The following is a 20454-nucleotide window of genomic DNA, read 5'->3' on the forward strand; positions in this document are numbered from 1 at the left end:
TGTAGTGTGAAATTAGCTATAAGCTTGTGGGTGGGGACAGTTGATCACATCTATGAGGGAGTTACAAAGCCTGATAGAACCCCAGAGCACTATGCATCTGGATGTTCATAGCAGGTGCTGAGATATCAGTGTAAACCGTGATGACATGTACGCTGACCAAAGCAGGACTGTATGACTTGTATGTCTTGGCTGAAAGTCTAAATGTCCCCCTTACTACACACTTTCCAATGAATTCCATTCCTTTCTTACCAAACACAATTAATTGTTTTATAGAGTAAACAATAAAAAGGTTTCCAATGGATCAACAAACACTCCACATGATAGATTATCAACCGCTCTCCTCCTGAAGCATATCCCACTGATCATTTTACTCTGAAGCAAAATGCACATGGTTTTTGATTAACCCTACTTCAATAGCTCCAAGGAAAATCTCTGTAATACTTTAAGATTAGATATAAAGTCTGAGATCTGCAGTATAGCATTGTTACCATGACCAGAGACTAATTACGTGAAGGTAAAGCGATACAAAGCAATTGTAAAGATATGATGAACAAACATCTTCCTTCACGAAATGACAACTTGTGTGCTTTTAGTAGACAATATACTACAGCTTAAAATGTCATGCATCTCATACCCCGTTAAAGAGTTTCATCATGGATTTTCAGCCTAGCACTGAGGAACAAGAGGCAAGTATCAAATAATCAAAGAACAACCAGCTCCACCTCTGAAATACACCCAGAATGATATTGCTTGATATGTAAAAGTTATTGCATAAAGATGAATGATGTTTCATTAAGGAGCCAGACTGTGTACTTCAATAAGAAACAGGCCTGAACTTACTTGAGGAGAGAGTCTGTTTCACACCATCCTACTTCTCTATCTGAGCTTGAACAAGCTTGCATGAAGGCTTCAAGGCACATGTTCTATGAAGAAAAGAGGCCTAATGCTAGGAGGTAACCATGGTTTTCACCCTTCAGGTGTCTTGATTATTTATGTCACACTCAAGACACCTGAGCATTGGAATACATAATTGAGGTGCACACGATGAATTTGCTCAACCCCTTCTTATTCTGCCCCAAGGAGGGAACAGTCGCTACTAACCTAGCAGTCGTGAGGGTGATGCAAAAACACCTAAGACACAGCCTAATTTTTCTGGTTATATTCGCTGCTGTTTCACAGGTTTCAATTGATTGCTCTTCGAGTGCCACTTACTTGCGTGGGTTTTCCAACAACCCTGACCACCCCTAATGAAGCTGAGTTAGAAGCTGATTTCCAGAGAGTAATACAGATCTCCCCACCTTCTGAGCACTATTGTAAATTTCTATGTGTCAGCGCGTGCACTGCTGAGTTTTAACTGGGTTGTATTGTTGTTCCGTGCTCCAGAGAATCACCCTCTGCGCAGGTCCCGCGTAGAAGGACGCGGCACACATGTGCCATAATCGAGATACGAAACACTAACGATAATCCCCTTGATGAAGGCCACAGGCCGAAATGCATTGGGAATAAAAAGCCTTAAAGAATGTTAAACTGAGCACCAGGAATGAAGCATTTTGGGAATTTAAGTCCCATGAATAAAACATGTGTGAAGATTAACACAAGGGTAAAGAACATTTGAAATAAAGTACGTTTATTTATCATTTAAACGTGGAAACCTTTTGGTAAGGACTGATCCCGTGCCCGGGGGACATCACCCACTTCCGTGGAGGATGCAGAAGGAGCACTATTGTAAATTTAGCACGGGATGCAGTGGAGTGGATTTGTGAATCGGGCCCAGCATATTTTTTTAACACATATATCATATATCTATAAACCTGCTCTCTCCATCCATTACTTCTGTGACATGCCCATCTCATCAAGATGTACTTTACTTACACAATTGTCTGCTTTTGTCTACCTGTGAGTAGGTTGTCCCCACTGTTCCATTATTTACTGAAGCCAGCACTTTGCTGCTGTTGTTGAGCCTAGTCTGTGCTTCATAAAACTTTCAGATAAATAAAATTCCCACAGGCCATTCAGGGTCACCTTTAGCACTGGTAGCGGCCCGTGCAACCATGTTTGTTGGTGCCTCCCAATGATCTTCTCCATGGAATTCCCCATAACCACCCTTTAACAGTGCCCTTTACGTCTCCATAACCACTCTCTCTCACATGCATTTCTTTTGTTTTATAATGCCACTCATACTAGTGTAGGGTGTCAGAGCACTTTACATCACACACACACGGACAATGAATCTTACGTGTGTAAATAAGTGTATAGTAAATGTTACGTGCGAGAGAGGACTACAAGGTTTAGGAGTCACATGTCATCCATAATGGTAGGCAGTATAGCTTAAGAGTGCTTGGTCTGGAGAAGCATAAACTAAGAATGTAAGACGTAACACCATGGATGGGGGTTGTCATTACTAACAAGAATTGATTTCCACCCAAATTAACCTTTTCAACAACATTAGGATAAAGAAAGACTGGGGGAAACATCCTAAATCTCTTACCTATACCTTACAGTTTGCATGACACTCCCTGAGGACAGTTAATAGCAACTGTTCTATATTAGGATTTTAACCTATTAACTGCAAGTAACAAAAGGATACATCTGGAAAAAGCAGTAACCCACTGAACTAGCAACATTATATGCACTTTGTGATCTGCGTGGTGCACCTGCTTTGAAGCAGGCATATTAACTATCTGCACTACCTTATAATAAATCAAAACTGCCACTAGACAAAACTCCGATCTCTCTCCAGGAGCATTAATCACCAGAGTTATTTTGGCAATTGTATTGCTGCCTTGAAAATAGCTGGAGGCAAGGAAGGCAGCAGCGTTTTAAAATCATAAAATACTCGAAAACACTGCTCCTCCCAAATTCAGCGCTCAGAGTGGCGCCACCGGTCACACTGCCCTAGAGCAGCCTGAGGTCAATTTGTTTTGATTGCAAGTTTGTGTTGCACCATCCTTTCATCAACATATAAAGATTGCATTCATGGCAGGTTTAGAGGCAACAACACTGCCCGGATGTACGTTGTTACAACGCATGCTTTTACAACGCATGCCTTTACGACGCAAGTTTTACAACGCAAGTCATTACAACGACTTACGTTGGGGGGCGCTGGATAGTGAATAGTTTAATTTACTATTCCAAATCCAGTCCCCGTGGATAGTAGGGAAGGTGTTGGATAGTAAATTAAAACTATTCCTTATCCTAGAGCGCCCCCAGCGCAAGTCGTTGTAAAAGTTGCGTTGTAATGGTTGCGTCGTAAAGGTACTTCGTTGTAAAAGTTGCGTTGTAAACGCTGTTCCCCACACTGCCCTGGTAGGGACAATTTGCTGGTGCAATCCAAGGTCGTATGTGCTAAAATTACAATTTTTTCATGCAATGCGCTGCAGAAACTAAATTTGCTGCACTACGTTGTAGAAGGAGAAAACATATTGCAAAACCATAACAACTGAGATTTGCCTGCTGCTCCGGTCATCTCCAGTGTTGGTGCTCTAATTATGTTGCCTTGCTCGACAAACTGCCTCACACCTTGGTGCAGGGGTGAAAAGGCACTCCGTAGCATAAGATTTGTACTGGAAGAGCACCTTTCCAGTACAATCGCCTAGGGGCTACGCACATTTAAGAAGGATTACTCGCATTGGATATGTACGGTGCACTTCAGAAGAGATGCAGTGAATTGGGTTTTTTGTGAAATGAAAAAAGAAAATTCCACTGGTTAGCTCCTGCTTCAAGGAGGCTTTCTTTTTTGACACAAAAACTGGACAGGCTCTCTTACTACATTGTGCTTTGTGTGAAAACCTTTGGGTGTTTATGATGATCTGCACAAGCAATGCTCCCTTTGACGTAAAGCGATGCAAAGCAGAATAAATAACCTTTTGCACTGAGAAAGTGTACCCTTCCAATGCATCACTTTGCCTCACTTTGTGACAGTGCACAGCCAGCGGCGGCTCCTCCGTTAATGCAGAGGATCGTCGCCCCACTACTCTCTCAGCAGTAAAAACATGGAAATTAAAATGATAATAAAACAGCATATTATCATTTTATTTTCCTCGCTGAGCCGTGTCTATAACGGGGCAGACCTGGGCCATCCTAATGGACAGCCCCAGGGAGGAGGAGTGGTGGGCACTGCTGCAAGTGCGCAACTTAGGACGGCCAAACCGACATGCACACTTTGATCTCTCCAACCGAGTTGTGCTGTACAGCCGGGTGGAGAACTGACACAGGCTCCCAGGGCCTGACTGAGCGTCAAACCAGACCACAGAGACCAATCCCGGGCGCTTCTCTCATGCTGCGCATTAACAGCATGAGAGCAGTCTCTGGATTGGTGTAAGGAGTCTGGGAGCCTGTGCATAGAGTGCCGCAAGTCCAGCGGAACAGAAGACAACCGAAGCTGCGGCCGCCAAGTAAGTCGTATTTTATTTTGTTTCTTCTTTTTCTCCCGCTTTGCTGACCCTGTGCTGCCCGGCTCACCCCACTTTTATTTCAGTGCAGCTGCCATTGCACACACCTTCTTAAATCTGGGCTGTGGTATGCAACACTAAAATCCTTACACTATGCCAAAGACAAAAGTATTGGCTTTGTCAATTCTTCTTTTATAATATTAAAAGAATGCTATCAGTGCATTTCATGAACTAAATCGGCACTGTGCATCACTGAAGGAAAATAATCAAACCTTTATTCCCTAATGTGGTAAAAAATGTACATTTGCATTGACTGCACGCATATGGATTTGCTCGGGTGCCATTCACGCAACATTTTATTCTAATGTAAAAATATATCTTTTTTCAGTAAAAAAAATCCTAGTTTTAAATAATCATACCCAAGTCGCATAATTTATGTCAGTGAAATATCTTGGCATTCAGACATGTAATACAAAAAACACAGAAATGGAAAATCATTGTTACTTCATTAATCAGTTGTGGCCACAATTTCCATCAACCAAAAATAAAGTTTCAATGGAATGACACTCTTACTTTGGTATTTCCTGTCCTGCGGTTTTTATCCAGGCACTGCACAGGATACAGGAAGTGAGAAATATGATCCTTTATTTAGATATGAATTTAATGTAAGCTTATGGAGTTATGTATTCTAAGCACAGAATCTGGTCCCTTAGGATGCAAGTATAATAAGGTGATGGGAATATTGTACAGCTAGTAGTTAAATGCTTTGCTGACTTCCAGTCAGAGCTGGTTCTGTCAGAGAGAATTAAGGTATTCGGGTTCTTTAGAACTACCTCCAAGTGCTTATTTGTATTTAATTTGATGCATTATTCATTTATTACATAATGAATTATTATAAAGCAGCTAAGAGCCTTTGGGCCACATTTGCAAAGTCCTTCATGGCCAAAGGCCCATGTTTATGCTGAAAATGGGTCCACTTAAGCCCGTAGAGTAGGAAAATAAAGCATACATGAAGGGTACGAACGGTTTTAATACCATCTAATTGTATGCCACACCTGCGTCAAATTAAGCAATAGTAATCTCTAACCATGGTGCATGGACGTGGATTCACCAAAATGGCAGGTATTGTGGAAGTGACATTGTGCCACCTTTGACCTTCATGATATCACAGGTAGTGACATCATATGACCTTAGACTCTGAATTTCCAAGGAGGACATATCACATGATCGTAACCCTAACAGCATAACAATAAGTGACATTGCTGAAGATCCATAATAACTGCATTATTCATATAACAAAATAACATATACATGTGTATTTTAGATAGACCCTAAATCAGTGTGCTCACATGATCTCTAAAGGTTCTGGGGCTTAACACTAACACTGAATTGTTGCAAGCAAGTGAAGCAAGTAGCCAGACCTGTTCTAAGAGGGCTTGGCAGGGGGGGGGGTTGGGATTGCCACAGAAAATTCGTTTTTAAAAATGTGATCAATTAGTGCAGTTTGAAGCACAATGTTCACATAAACTTGTTTTAAAGCCGCAGGCTCGGAAGGGACACTACTTCAATATTCAGCCAATGAAAGCAGACACTCCCCAGGAGGTGACCCCGATTTTTCAAAATGTGCAATGTGTGCCCCCATGCAAAAATGATATTCATTGTGCCAGGGCCAGCATTTTGTCATGGGTGCTCTTTTAACCAAAAATGACATTCAAGATACGAGAGTTAGAACTTTCCCATTAATGCCATCCATATACCATGGGTGATCTTTATGTCAAAAATTACCTCAGTATGTCAGGGTCAGAATTTTTTTATGCTTGTTCCCCTCTCATATGCTACAGTCCCATTCCAAGTAACGGTACTCCATTTTTGTGTGACACTTAGAGTGAATTATATAGTATTATTCAGTATGGAGGAGGTTCCACTGTGTTCCTGGCACTGTTTTTGCCACTTCTGAGGCTAGGGGTTGCATAGACAGTACCGTGGGTCACAACGAGCAAGCTGTGGTCACAGTTGCAGTGTCCATGAGAGGGTGTGGTGGCAGTGAGTAGATCAAAGAGTGAGTTGCCAGAGGAGTTTGTGAACGCTCCCAAACATATGAATTTGTTAGCATTCACAAACTCCTGTCTGAGCTTTTCCTACCTTGGAAATGGTCAGAGATGTATTTGCTCCAGCAAACACATGGAGTGACTCCTCTTCCAGAGCAAGAACAGGAACAGAACACCCCAACTCTTTTTGGAGGTGTAGGGGAAGAGGCTTTTCTAAAGGGTAAAATGTTTTACCATGATAGAAAAAATAGAATGGTCTTTTGCACAGTCCACTGCCTTTCAGCAATGTGGAGTTTTACTGTGAATACAACTCCACGTGGCGAAATAAAACATGTCACACAACCTTGCCAACAGTAAGGAAACCTGCATATTGCTTCAAAGTTTACTATTGGGAAATGCATATAAAGGCCCATATCTCAGAAATCTCACATGTGACTAGGGTGGTGATTTACGAGTTTGTGAATCTTGGCATATTATCTTTAGATTTGTAATCTGCACATATATACCTAAGGTAGGGATGGACAGAGAATAACAAAAAAAGAAGTGTTTTTTCAGGCATGGCAAACTCAATCTGGAAAAAGCCATGCTTTTTCTATAAGTTCTGTCAGTGGTCTATACCATGAAGGACCTAAACTAACAACATTCAGGTGCACACCAAGCACATACAGTCAGTTCAAAGGCTCACGGAAGACACAAGGTAACAAAGTATTAAACTGAAACAGAGCAGGTATGAAAACCTGGTCAAAAGAGGTTCCCCCTTCTAGTAAATATTAACTTCTATGTTTTATGCAATTGCTCAAGACTAAGGTAGCTTGACTTTTTCCAGAGAAACCAATGGCACCCAAATCGACCCCCTCCATTTTGAAGTTTAACAATGTAGTGGAAATAATTTTGTTGTAGCCAAAATAGGAAATGCTAATATCATATGATCTCCAAAGAGGTACACATATCAGTGATATAATATAATATATTATAATATAATATAATATAATATAATATAATATAATATAATATAATATTTGATATGATATGATATGATATGATATGATATGATATAATAGAATTGAATAGAATAGAATATATTTTGAGCATATTGTTACTAAGACATGGAATGTCCAAGTGTCTCTACAATCAACACTAAAAAAGTAGCCTGTGTCCCTTTAACAGCATACATTGGAGAAGTCGATATGGCCGAGTGGCTGAGTTGCTGATTTTGAAATCCTAAATACCTGGGTTCTAGTTATGACATTGCTCTTTATAAAAAATATTGCACCACACTGGGCAAACTACTTCCTCAGCAGGAATATTTAGTTTAATTAGATAAAGCAAATAGGTGTTAAGCAAAAACATTACAGCCTAAATCGGAAGCATTGTTTATATCCCACTCAAGCCAGCATCATCATGTTTCTATCTGATGTTTCCGCTAATTGTTTTCATGGCAGAAATTTCCCTACTTTACAGCTTTTCAAATCTGTTTTGGCTAGGAATTAATGTCCTGAAGCGCTAATTTACCTTTATTCTAAAGGAGCCTTTAAAATCACATGGGAACTTAATAAGGTTACAGCTAAAAATATCTAATGTAAGTGAAGATCGAAAAGACATGAGTTTTAATTAGGGATAAAGAGGGTATGAGGTGCTACTTCTGGTTGCTCCCTGATATGGTTTAAATTGTCCTCTTATCCCTGATTTGAGGTTCATCGGTGCAGGTACAGAAAGTGAACCAGGTTCTAGACCCTCTATTTAGACCATGAACGAGGGAGGAAATAATTTTTTCCTCCAGCAAACCACCACCACACAACTCTCAGCTGCCAATCTGAAGGCTACAGTGGAGGGAGGGATACCGCAAATCAAGTAGTGGTATATCGACCTCCTCCAGGCCACTCCAAACAAGAATTGGGTTGCATTTTATGATCTAATATGGAAGGAAATATTACCCTCTATGTTTTATGCATTCCCCTAAGTACTAAGTATAGTAAAGTGATGAGGAACCATGGGGTTTCCCAATAGGTTTGGGCTCCACCGAATGAATGTGCAGGGGGCTTGCACCACCATGCTGATCTCTGCCACAGCCCTGCCATTCACCCACAAAGGCCTACCGTGCCATTCCCTCATAATGGCCTGCCCTGCCTTTCACCAACAGTGGCCTATCCTGCCAATCGACCACAATGGCCTGCCCTGCTGTTCACCCACAATAGCCTGCCCTGCCGTTAGCTCACAATGGCCTGCCCCACCGTTCGCCCACAATGGCCTGCCATGCCGTTCGCCCACAATGGCCTGCCCTGCTATTAGTGTTCACCCACAATGGCGGGCCCTGCCATTCGCCAACAAGGGCCTGCCCTGCCGTTCGCCCACAATGGCCTGCCCTGCCGCTCGCCCACAAAGGCCTGCCCTACCATTTGCCCACAATGGCCTGCCCTGCCTTTCGCCCACAATGGCCTGCCCTTAGCTCACAATGGCCTACCTGCCGCTTGCCCACAATAGCCTGCCCTGCCATTCGCCCACAATGGCCTGCCCTGCCATTTGCCCACAATGGCCTGCCCTGCAATTCGCCCACAATGGCCTGCCCTGTCGTTTGCCCACAATGGCCTGCCCTGTTAGCTCACAATGGCCTGCCCTGCTGCTTGCCCACAATAGCCTGCCCTGCCGTTCGCCCACAATGGCCTGTCCTGCCGTTCGCCCACAATAGCCTGCCCTGCCATTCGCCCACAATGGCCTGCCCTGCCATTCGCCCACAATGGCCTGCCCTGTTGTTAGCTCACAATGGCCTGCCTTGCCGCTTGCCCACAATAGCCTGCCCTGCCGTTCGCCCACAATGGCTTGCCCTGTCGTTCGCCCACAATTGCCTGCCCTGCCGTTTGCCCACAATGGCCTGCCCTACCATTCTCCCACAATGGGCTGCCCTGTCATTCGCCCACAATGGCCTGCCTTTCCATTCGCCCACAATGGCCTGCCCTGCCATTCGCCCACAATGGCCTACCTGCCGTTTGCCCACAATGGGCTGCCCTGCTGTTCGCCCACAATGGCCTGCCCCGCCGTTCGCCCACAATGGCCTGCCCCGCCGTTCGCCCACAATGGCCTGCCCTGCCGTTCACCCACAAAGGCCTGCTGCCCAAGTGCAAAGGAGGTAGCAGAAGTGCACACTTCCAGAAAACAAAAAGGAACAGATACTGCATGTTGCAGCAGCAGTGCAAACTCCCTTCACAGAAGAATGACACCACAGACCGCCACGGTGCAAGCTCTCTCTCACACAAGGACAGGCACACCATGTGCAGTACCAGTTCAAGTTCATTTCTGCTGCTCATTCTTTCTCCCATGCTATGGTGGGGCTCCAGAAGGCTGGCGTTTGCAACATGGACCGGTTGAGGGACAGAGACACACACAAGTATATGTGACTGTGCCGTGCGGCCTGGTGCTTGCTTCTTACATTAACCTTAGAGAGAGAGGGCGTGGGAGAAGAAGGCCCCACTCCTGTCCCAGTTACGACTGGCATGGGTGCTCTGGATGCTAGATGGTATGACATTCTAGCAGCCCAGTTCTACATTCCTCTGCCAAACTCTCTGTCAGAGCACTATCCACAGAAGCAGATTTTGTGACGAGGATGTTATTTCATATTTCTTGCACCAGGGGCCAAAGAAGCCAATTAATAATTAGTTAATTAAACTTTTCGAAAGTATTAGCCTAAGTTGATCTAACACTGTTGAGAACATTTTAATTGCTAATTTACAAATTGTTGTTATTTAGCGCTTTGCAACAGGTTTTACACGTTATACCAGCTTTGGCAACATCTGGCTTCGTTCAAGTTTAGTACCCAGTCACAGAAAGCGTCTAGATGAACATTTGCTTAATAGTTTACGTTCAGATGTCATGTCTCATACATGTGATGTCTTTCGCGTCCAGATCTGTTCACTTTCTGAAGAACAGAAGACAATGAGTATCTCTTTCCCTGCAGCTAACAATCACAAGCACACCACCCACTCTCCACCGTCGGACGGAACTACAGCAAAGGCCTGCCCTAAGTAACTCGTTGTTCTTTCTGTGGGCCCTGTTTTCATTTCCATCAAAGAGTATTCACGAGCCTCTGCTTCAGCCACACTTGCAGCCAGGACTTACAAAAAAGGTTTTGAATGATACATTTCAGAAAACGCTCTGCATTTAAGTTATTTTGTTCATATTTCCCACAACTTGCAGAACAATCCAGAAAAAACAAACACCCCACTCCCAGGCAAATGTAACGCCTTTGAGCTTAATGTAATTATATTTCTTTTATAAATGAAACTGTAAAACAACTGCTGAGTTTAAACCAAACAGGCAGAGCAGGTAGAATTGTTGTTAAGTTGCGATTGCACCTTATTTGTATGTAGTTTTTTTAAAAAATTAGCTCTCAAATTCAGGAAAAGTATGGAGGGGTAATAGTGCTACTGATAGTCAGATATATTTTTAGCTAACAATAAAAATTTTTTTTTATATTTCTATAAAAATTCTTTAATATTCCGTGAGTATGTTCTGCTTGTAACCTTTTTGATCAATGTTGTTTTAAAAAAAAAAAAAATCCTGTAAATATGAGTCCGTATATGTGTAACAATTTCGATTCATGTTGTTTTAAAAAAAAAAAATTCTTGTAAATACGAGTCAATGTATGCTTAATGTAATATGCTTTTATGGTTGTTATTTTTAATAACCGAATAAAGTTATTTGACTTGACTTGACTTGAGGTAGAATTGTGAATATTGTTTTTAGTCTAAATGGTAATACAAGAAGCCTCACTGAAACAAGTGTTTCTTGATGGATGCTTGTCATCTCCTCTGCTCCCCTATCCCCTCACATCCCTCCTGTTTCCCTTCTTTTCCCATCCCCCCGTTTCTCTTCTTTCCCATCCCCCCATTTCCCTTCTTTTCCCTTGCCCTTCTTTTCCTTTTCCCTTTCCCTTCTGTTCCCTTTCCCGCTACCTTTGTTCCCTTTCCCTGTGTTCCCTTTCCCTATGTTCCCTTTCCCGTTGGTCCCTTATCCTTTGTTCCCTTATCCTTTGTTCCTTGCCCTTTACATTCCCCTTTTGCTTACGCTTCCCTTTCCCTTGCTCTTCCCCTTTTCTCTTCCCTTTGCCTTTCCCGTTCCCCTTCCTCTTCCCCCTATCTTTTTCAGGTGGATCTGTTCCTGTCACCACTAAGAACTTCTCACACACCTATACAAACTACTGATGATCACTGTGTTGACATACGTATGGAAGCGCATGATCTGACAAAACCTACAATGTATACATGCTACTCATTTAAATGTAATGATCAAGGAGACCGGATTAGGACTAAAATTTGCTTTTGACTTAAGGGCTGGAGGTCATGTCAGACTATGGCAAAGTACATGTGGAACCGTACAGTCAAATTCACCTCTATCAAGAGAGATCCTGACCCAAATATTAACATATTTGTGGGGCCCAATACCCATGTCATTGTGGGGATTGGTTTGAGGAGCAGTGATTGCAGCTGTCACAGGAGATCAGCATATGGCCGCTTAGGAGTTTTAGGGCAGCGTTTTGTAGACCTGAGAAGAAAGCGAAACAAAAGGGGATGATGGACGAAGCGTTTGAGCAAATCAAACACTCACCCCCAGTCAACTGATCTGGGTTTAATCCATCACCATTCTTTAGCCCACTCAGCCACCCCAGTTCAGACATGGCTATATGCAAATCAGTCTGACCCTGTGCCTCTTGGGAACAGTCCAGCCCGAACTGCCAAGCCATGTCTTCCCTGGACCGGAAACAAGCATCCTGGGACCGGTTTCGGATTCATAATCCTCATCAGCCAGGCTATCTTGAATCCAGTGGCCAAGTGAGCAAGGGACTCACGTCTGCGCATACCCTGCCAACTTAGGGCGAACAAAGCGAAACAAAAGGGGATGATGGACGGAGCATTTGAGCAAATCAAACACTCACCCCCAGTCAACTGATCTGGGTTTAATCCATCACCATTCTTTAGCCCACTCAGCCACCCCAGTTCAGACATGGCTATATGCAAATCAGTCTGACCCTGTGCCTCATGGGAACAGTCCAGCCCGAACTGCCAAGCCATGTCTTCCCTGGACCGGAAAAAAGCATCCTGGGACCGGTTTCGGATTCATAATCCTCATCAGCCAGGCTATCTTGAATCCAGTGGCCAAGTGAGCAAGGGACTCACGTCTGAGCATACCCTGCCAACTTAGGGCGAACAAAGCGAAACAAAAGGGGATGATGGACGGAGCGTTTGAGCAAATCAAACACTCACCCCCAGTCAACTGATCTGGGTTTAATCCATCACCATTCTTTAGCCCACTCAGCCACCCCAGTTCAGACATGGCTATATGGAAATCAGTCTGACCCTGTGCCTCATGGGAACAGTCCAGCCCGAACTGCCAAGCCATGTCTTCCCTGGAACGGAAACAAGCATCCTGGGACCGGTTTCGGATTCATAATCCTCATCAGCCAGGCTATCTTGAATCCAGTGGCCAAGTGAGCAAGGGACTCACGTCTGAGCATACCCTGCCAACTTAGGGCGAACAAAGCGAAACAAAAGGGGATGATGGACGGAGCGTTTGAGCAAATCGAACACTCACCCCCAGTCAACTGATCTGGGTTTAATCCATCACCATTCTTTAGCCCACTCAGCCACCCCAGTTCAGACATGGCTATATGCAAATCAGTCTGACCCTGTGCCTCATGGGAACAGTCCAGCCCGAACTGCCAAGCCATGTCTTCCCTGGACCGGAAACAAGCATCCTGGGACCGGTTTCGGATTCATCACCCTCATCAGCCAGGCTATCTTGACTCCAGTGGCCAAGTGAGCAAGGGACTCACGTCTGAGCATACCCTGCCAATTTAGGGCGAACAAAGCGAAACAAAAGGGGATGATGGACGGAGCGTTTGAGCAAATCAAACACTCACCCCCAGTCAACTGATCTGGGTTTAATCCATCACCATTCTTTAGCCCACTCAGCCACCCCAGTTCAGACATGGCTATATGCAAATCAGTCTGACCCTGTGCCTCATGGGAACAGTCCAGCCCGAACTGCGAAGCCATGTCTTCCCTGGACCGGAAACAAGCATCCTGGGACCGGTTTCGGATTCATAATCCTCATCAGCCAGGCTATCTTGAATCCAGTGGCCAAGTGAGCAAGGGACTCACGTCTGAGCATACCCTGCCAACTTAGGGCGAACAAAGCGAAACAAAAGGGGATGATGGACGGAGCATTTGAGCAAATCAAACACTCACCCCCAGTCAACTGATCTGGGTTTAATCCATCACCATTCTTTAGCCCACTCAGCCACCCCAGTTCAGACATGGCTATATGCAAATCAGTCTGACCCTGTGCCTCATGGGAACAGTCCAGCCCGAACTGCCAAGCCATGTCTTCCCTGGACCGGAAACAAGCATCCTGGGACCGGTTTCGGATTCATAATCCTCATCAGCCAGGCTATCTTGAATCCAGTGGCCAAGTGAGCAAGGGACTCACGTCTGAGCATACCCTGCCAACTTAGGGCGAACAAAGCGAAACAAAAGGGGATGATGGACGGAGCGTTTGAGCAAATCAAACACTCACCCCCAGTCAACTGATCTGGGTTTAATCCATCACCATTCTTTAGCCCACTCAGCCACCCCAGTTCAGACATGGCTATATGCAAATCAGTCTGACCCTGTGCCTCATGGGAACAGTCCAGCCCGAACTGCCAAGCCATGTCTTCCCTGGAACGGAAACAAGCATCCTGGGACCGGTTTCGGATTCATAATCCTCATCAGCCAGGCTATCTTGAATCCAGTGGCCAAGTGAGCAAGGGACTCACGTCTGAGCATACCCTGCCAACTTAGGGCGAACAAAGCGAAACAAAAGGGGATGATGGACGGAGCGTTTGAGCAAATCAAACACTCACCCCCAGTTCACTAATCTGGGTTTAATCCATCACCATTCTTTAGCCCACTCAGCCACCCCAGTTCAGACATGGCTATTAGCAAATCAGTCTGACCCTGTGCCTCATGGGAACAGTCCAGCCCGAACTGCCAAGCCATGTCTTCCCTGGACCGGAAACAAGCATCCTGGGACCGGTTTCGGATTCAAAATCCTCATCAGCCAGGCTATCTTGAATCCAGTGGCCAAGTGAGCAAGGGGCTCACGTCTGAGTTTACCCTGCCAATTTAGGGCGAACAAAGCGAAACAAAAGGGGATGATGGACGGAGCGTTTGAGCAAATCAAACACTCACCCCCAGTTAACTGATCTTGGTTTAATCCATCACCATTCTTTAGCCCACTCAGCCACCCCAGTTCAGACATGGCTATATGCAAATCAGTCTGACCCTGTGCCTCATGGGAACAGTCTAGCCCGAACTGCCAAGCCATGCCTTCCCTGGACCGGAAACAAGCTTCCGAGGACCGTTTTCTGGCATTACAGCCGTCTTCAGCCCGGCTTGCTTGAATCCAGTGGCAAAGTGAGCAAGGGACTCACGTCTGAGCATACCCTGCCAACTTAGGGAGAACAAAGCGAAACAAAAGGGGATGATGGACGGAGCGTTTGAGCAAATCAAACACTCACCCCCAGTCAACTGATCTGGGTTTAATCCATCACCATTCTTTAGCCCACTCAGCCACCCCAGTTCAGACATGGCTATATGCAAATCAGTCTGACCCTGTGCCTCATGGGAACAGTCCAGCCCGAACTGCCAAGCCATGTCTTCCCTGGACCGGAAACAAGCATCCTGGGACGGTTTCAGATTCATAATCCTCATCAGCCAGGCTATCTTGAATCCAGTGGCCAAGTGAGCAAGGGACTCACGTCTGAGCATACCCTGCCAACTTAGGGCGAACAAAGCGAAACAAAAGGGGATGATGGACGGAGCGTTTGAGCAAATCAAACACTCACCCCCAGTCAACTGATCTGGGTTTAATCCATCACCATTCTTTAGCCCACTCAGCCACCCCAGTTCAGACATGGCTATATGCAAATCAGTCTGACCCTGTGCCTCATGGGAACAGTCCATCCCGAACTGCCAAGCCATGTCTTCCCTGGAACGGAAACAAGCATCCTGGGACCGGTTTCGGATTCATAATCCTCATCAGCCAGGCTATCTTGAATCCAGTGGCCAAGTGAGCAAGGGACTCACGTCTGAGCATACCCTGCCAACTTAGGGCGAACAAAGCGAAACAAAAGGGGATGATGGACGGAGCGTTTGAGCAAATCAAACACTCACCCCCAGTACACTAATCTGGGTTTAATCCATCACCATTCTTTAGCCCACTCAGCCACCCCAGTTCAGACATGGCTATATGCAAATCAGTCTGACCCTGTGCCTCATGGGAACAGTCCAGCCCGAACTGCCAAGCCATGTCTTCCCATGACCGGAAACAAGCATCCTGGGACCGGTTTCGGATTCATAATCCTCATCAGCCAGGATATCTTGAATCCAGTGGCCAAGTGAGCAAGGGACTCACGTCTGAGCATACCCTGCCAACTTAGGGCGAACAAAGCGAAACAAAAGGGGATAATGGACGGAGCGTTTGAGCAAATCAAACACTCACCCCCAGTTAACTGATCTGGGTTTAATCCATCACCATTCTTTAGCCCACTCAGCCACCCCAGTTCAGACATGGCTATATGCAAATCAGTCTGACCCTGTGCCTCATGGGAACAGTCCAGCCCGAACTGCCAAGCCATGCCTTCCCTGGACCGGAAACAAGCTTCAGAGGACCGTTTTCTGGCATTACAGCCGTCTTCAGCCCGGCTTGCTTGAATCCAGTGGCAAAGTGAGCAAGGGACTCACGTCTGAGCATAGCCTGCCAACTTAGGGCGAACAAAGCGAAACAAAAGGGGATGATGGACGGAGCGTTTGAGCAAATCAAACACTCACCCCCAGTCAACTGATCTGGGTTTAATCCATCACCATTCTTAAGCCCACTCTGCCACCCCAGTTCAGACATGGCTATATGCAAATCAGTCTGACCCTGTGCCTCATGGGAACAGTCCAGCCCGAACTGCCAAGCCATGCCTTCCCTGGACCGGAAACAAGCTTCCGAGGACCGGTTTCTGGCATTACAGCCGTCTTCAGCCCATGAGGCACAGGGTCAGACTGATTTGCATACGGCCATGTCTGAACTGGGGTGGCTGAGTGAGCTAAAGAATGGTGATGGATTAAACCCCGATCAGTTGACTGGGGGTGAGTGTTTGATTTGCTCAAACGCTCCGTCCATCATCCCCTTTTGTATCGCTTTGTTCGCCCTAAGTGTGGCAGGGTATGCTCAGACGTGAGTCCCTTGCTCACTTGGCCACTGGATTCAAGATAGCCTGGCTGATGAGGATTATGAATCCGAAACCGGTCCCAGGATGCTTGTTTCCGGTCCATGGAAGACATGGCTTGGCAGTTCGGGCTGGACTGTTCCCATGAGGCACAGGGTCAGACTGATTTGCATATAGCCATGTCTGAAATGGGGAGGCTGAGTGGGCTAAAGAATGGTGATGGATTAAACCCAGATCAGTTGACTGGGGGTGAGTGTTTCATTTGCTCAAACGCTCCGTCCATCATCCCCTTTTGTATCGACCTGAGAATAAAGCCAACATGGTGAGCTGTGACTTTGGTACAACAACGTAGGCTTCTGATAGACTATTAGGATAAATGCGTACGGTTCCCGTTGGGAAAAAGAATACAGACGACAAGTGGTACATACTGTTATTCACGGCAGGGATTACAGAAAGAGAGCAGTAATTTTATTAGAAATTAGGTAAGTATTTGGAAGAAGCTATCTAGGGACCTAGGTTAGTGCGGGGTCAGCAGTAAATCTGTGATTGTGATAAAGGGTAGCTTTGTCGCACGCCCCAGAGAAGCATTGAGGAGGCGACAAGGATGCCAGAAGAGTGAAGAGTGGCAGCAGGTTGAGGAGTAGCGCTATGAGAACCGGCAAGGATCATGGAAGCGGTGCTGTAGAGGGCTGGATGTGTAAGAAGCCATTGCACTGCTGCAACGGGTTTGTGAAAGGAGCAGGACTGGCTGTCAAGAGAGAAATTGAATAAGAGCTTGAGAAAGGTGTGAGGGGCCAGTGAAACCAAAGGGCAGAGGATTTATGCTAAGCTTTAATTCGTTGGAGTCCAAGATCTAACTTTGTATATCAAATGGCATGGCGGCAAAGAGTGACGACGAGCCAGAGGGTGGATTCTATTGGAAAATGTTTGATTTTTCCGAAAACACAGGCTTTAGATTTAGGGCCTGATTTAATGTTTTGCGGACAGATACTCTGTCACAGACATTAACTACTACCCAGTCTGCCTTATTACACATGGATTAGGATATATAGCACTTGTAAGGCAGATGGGATATCCGTCATGTTTGTGATGCAGTACTCACCCATCAAACTCTAAACCAGGGCCTTAGCATCAATTTGACACTGGAATTAGAACGTATGTCTGATGGTGTAGTGGACAATATCCAAGCTCCATATAAGTGAGAAATAAAAATATTCATATTTGTGCTGCAGAATAGCACATCCAACATTTCAGGGGGTCACATTGACATCAGATGAGGATAAGTGCAGAGATGATGCTCTAACTGATATAGAGTATGTGTGCAAGGGTGATACGACAGAATGTTGGACCGACCACAGGACCTACCAGAAAGTAACAGAATATGTGTATCGAAAGACAGCGTGTCTGAACACATTTTGTAAAAGAAACAACAGACAACTGGCGTATAATATCATCATTGCATGGCCCCCATACAACATGACACAAATTGACCCAGTATTTTTCCCCCGTTCTCAAAATACCATGCTACAAATACGATTAGCCTATGCACTTTCTTGAGGTGAGGAATAGTGTAGGATTCTCGATTGGACCTAAAGGTTCCCTGGGAAATGTGGTGCTACCAGAAAATCTGAAATATTGGCCCTGATTTCTGAGTTAGTGACCCATTTACTGTGTGTATGTCAATCAGTGATTTTGGCACGTGAACTACCTAGTTGTAACACTCCTGAACCGTCGTGTTCCCATGGGACATTTAAAGGCGAATAGGGCTTGTAACTCCCACGACACTCACAATGAGGGTGTAAAAGGTGATGTTCTTTAAACAGAAATACAAGCCACAAAACATGAAGCATGAATATGTGGAAAACTGAGAGTGTGGCAAAACTACAGAAGTGACATAGGCATTTGAAAGAAGAGGACCATCATTTTAAGGGAAGTTTCTTTCAAATTCAGTGAACGAGATGCCCACGTTTATCTCCATCATTTAACAGAATTTACTGTTGCATTGTTTCCCTTGATATTTGAGAATTTACCAATTGTATGAATACATTAGCCTTGCAGACGTCACATTGGATTATACATGTTTTTCAGTCTAATCATTGTTAAATATTAGAACTCTTCCATGACTGTCCTGTAATTACTTCATAGCCTTTCTTCTCAACTACTAAGCAAAGCCCTATAGCAACCAAAAACTCACAGGATTCTTTAAAAGAATATAGATTCTTAAAGGCAGAGTTTGCATGAGAAGAAGACACATTTTACAGAAACATCATTGACTCATGGTGGCACACTTACTTTTTACTTGCCTCTGAGACATCAGCAATGTTCGAAAAAAGATGGTGGCTTTCTGTCTTGGTCATTGTGGCACTCAATGCTTTAGAGTTCTTGAACATCTTGATCAGTATGTCCAAACTGAGTAAATATGAATGTTCTGAAGAAATCACTTCAAAGATGGCCTGTGTTGATAGAATTCAAATGGGATAAAGTCAAATGTGGATCTATGTAGCATCTTTCCTAGTGGATTATAAAGCACCGAGAGTAGAGAAAAAAACATGGAGGCACAATTTCCAGTGTTTCTGCAGGTTTGGTGCTACCGTGGCACTAGACATCAGGCAGGGGCCTACAGAACCATGCGTATTGCTTTAATCTATTGCCCAAGTGGGCAGGGGCCCATTTTGCTTGCTTGCACCAGGGCCTATAGCACTCTCACTACGCCACTGGCAAGGGGAACAAAGGGTTGATGCACGAGTGCATGCCTTGACTCTCAAAACTGAAAGGAGAAGCTCATATCATCCTTTAGAAATGTTAATTAAAAAATGACATGCCAACATCAGCTTTGAAAAGGCCTGGTCACATTTTTTTACAGCTATAAATCGATATAAAACATAAAAAATTAACCCTATCACCACCTTAGCTTAGCCTATTTTGTACATTTCCCCAAATCTTATCCTCATGAGCCAAATCTGCCGATATTTGTGACATTTTCATCTCCCATGCCTTTTAAGCAATTCCCTCTTAATGAAAAGGGTCTAACCTGGCTAAGCCTTGCGACCATTAATCAACCAAGGAAGGTATTATGATGGCTTTGAGGGATACATGCCAAAGCCCAGTGACTTTCACAAGTGGGTAAATCCACATTAATAGCCAGCTGTCCCTGTCTCCAGGCCACATTAATAGCAGACAACACATGTTCTAATGATGTTGCACACACACACTGAAGAACTGCAGATAACACATAAGTAACACCAACGTTTAGCTCAACCCAGAAACCTTTATTGCAGGTATTCATTGCTGGGTAAGTTGGCACACACAATGTCTCAGGGCAGTGATAAGGAAAGAGACAGGGTGTTTCCTGCTCCCATGAGGCACTCCCTATTCACAACCTATGCTTCGCCCATCCCGCAATGGCATTTTGGCAGTCGCGACCGCCACAATAAAGAGGTGGGGGCGTGTGGAGGGGTGTGGAGGTGCCCAGGAGGCTCAGTGCTAGGTGTGGGGGGTCGGGGGGGGGAGGTTATAATACAAAATACATTTAAAAGATAAACTTACCTGGAGCTGCCTCCCGCCTCTTACTTGGCATAGTCCTTCTAGGTCCCAGCAAGCACTGGGGCCATGTCATGGACTCCCTGCAATCCCCGCGCTGCTCTCACATGAGAGCAGCACGGGGATTGGTCTGAGCGGGCAGGAAAAACCTAAGTGCGCATGTGTGTTTTGGATGGCCGGGGATGGCCGGTTAAACACATATGAGCACTTAAGGAGTGCACATAGC

At 45.0% G+C, this 20454-nt stretch overlaps 1 protein-coding gene across 1 annotated transcript in view; it reads right to left on the reverse strand.

The window, feature by feature from the left end:
• ARHGEF26 (Rho guanine nucleotide exchange factor 26) overlaps positions 1 to 20454 on the reverse strand; it is a 462406-nt gene that overhangs the window by 373284 nt on the left and 68668 nt on the right. Inside the window, exon 6 of the mRNA XM_078667924.1 lies at positions 18981 to 19141. Within this exon, the coding sequence (XP_078524050.1) occupies positions 18981 to 19141 (161 nt within the window). The remainder of the gene's footprint in view (positions 1 to 18980; positions 19142 to 20454) is intronic.

This window comes from Lissotriton helveticus, chromosome 11, assembly GCF_964261635.1.
Source record: "Lissotriton helveticus chromosome 11, aLisHel1.1, whole genome shotgun sequence".
NCBI lineage: Eukaryota > Metazoa > Chordata > Amphibia > Caudata > Salamandridae > Lissotriton > Lissotriton helveticus.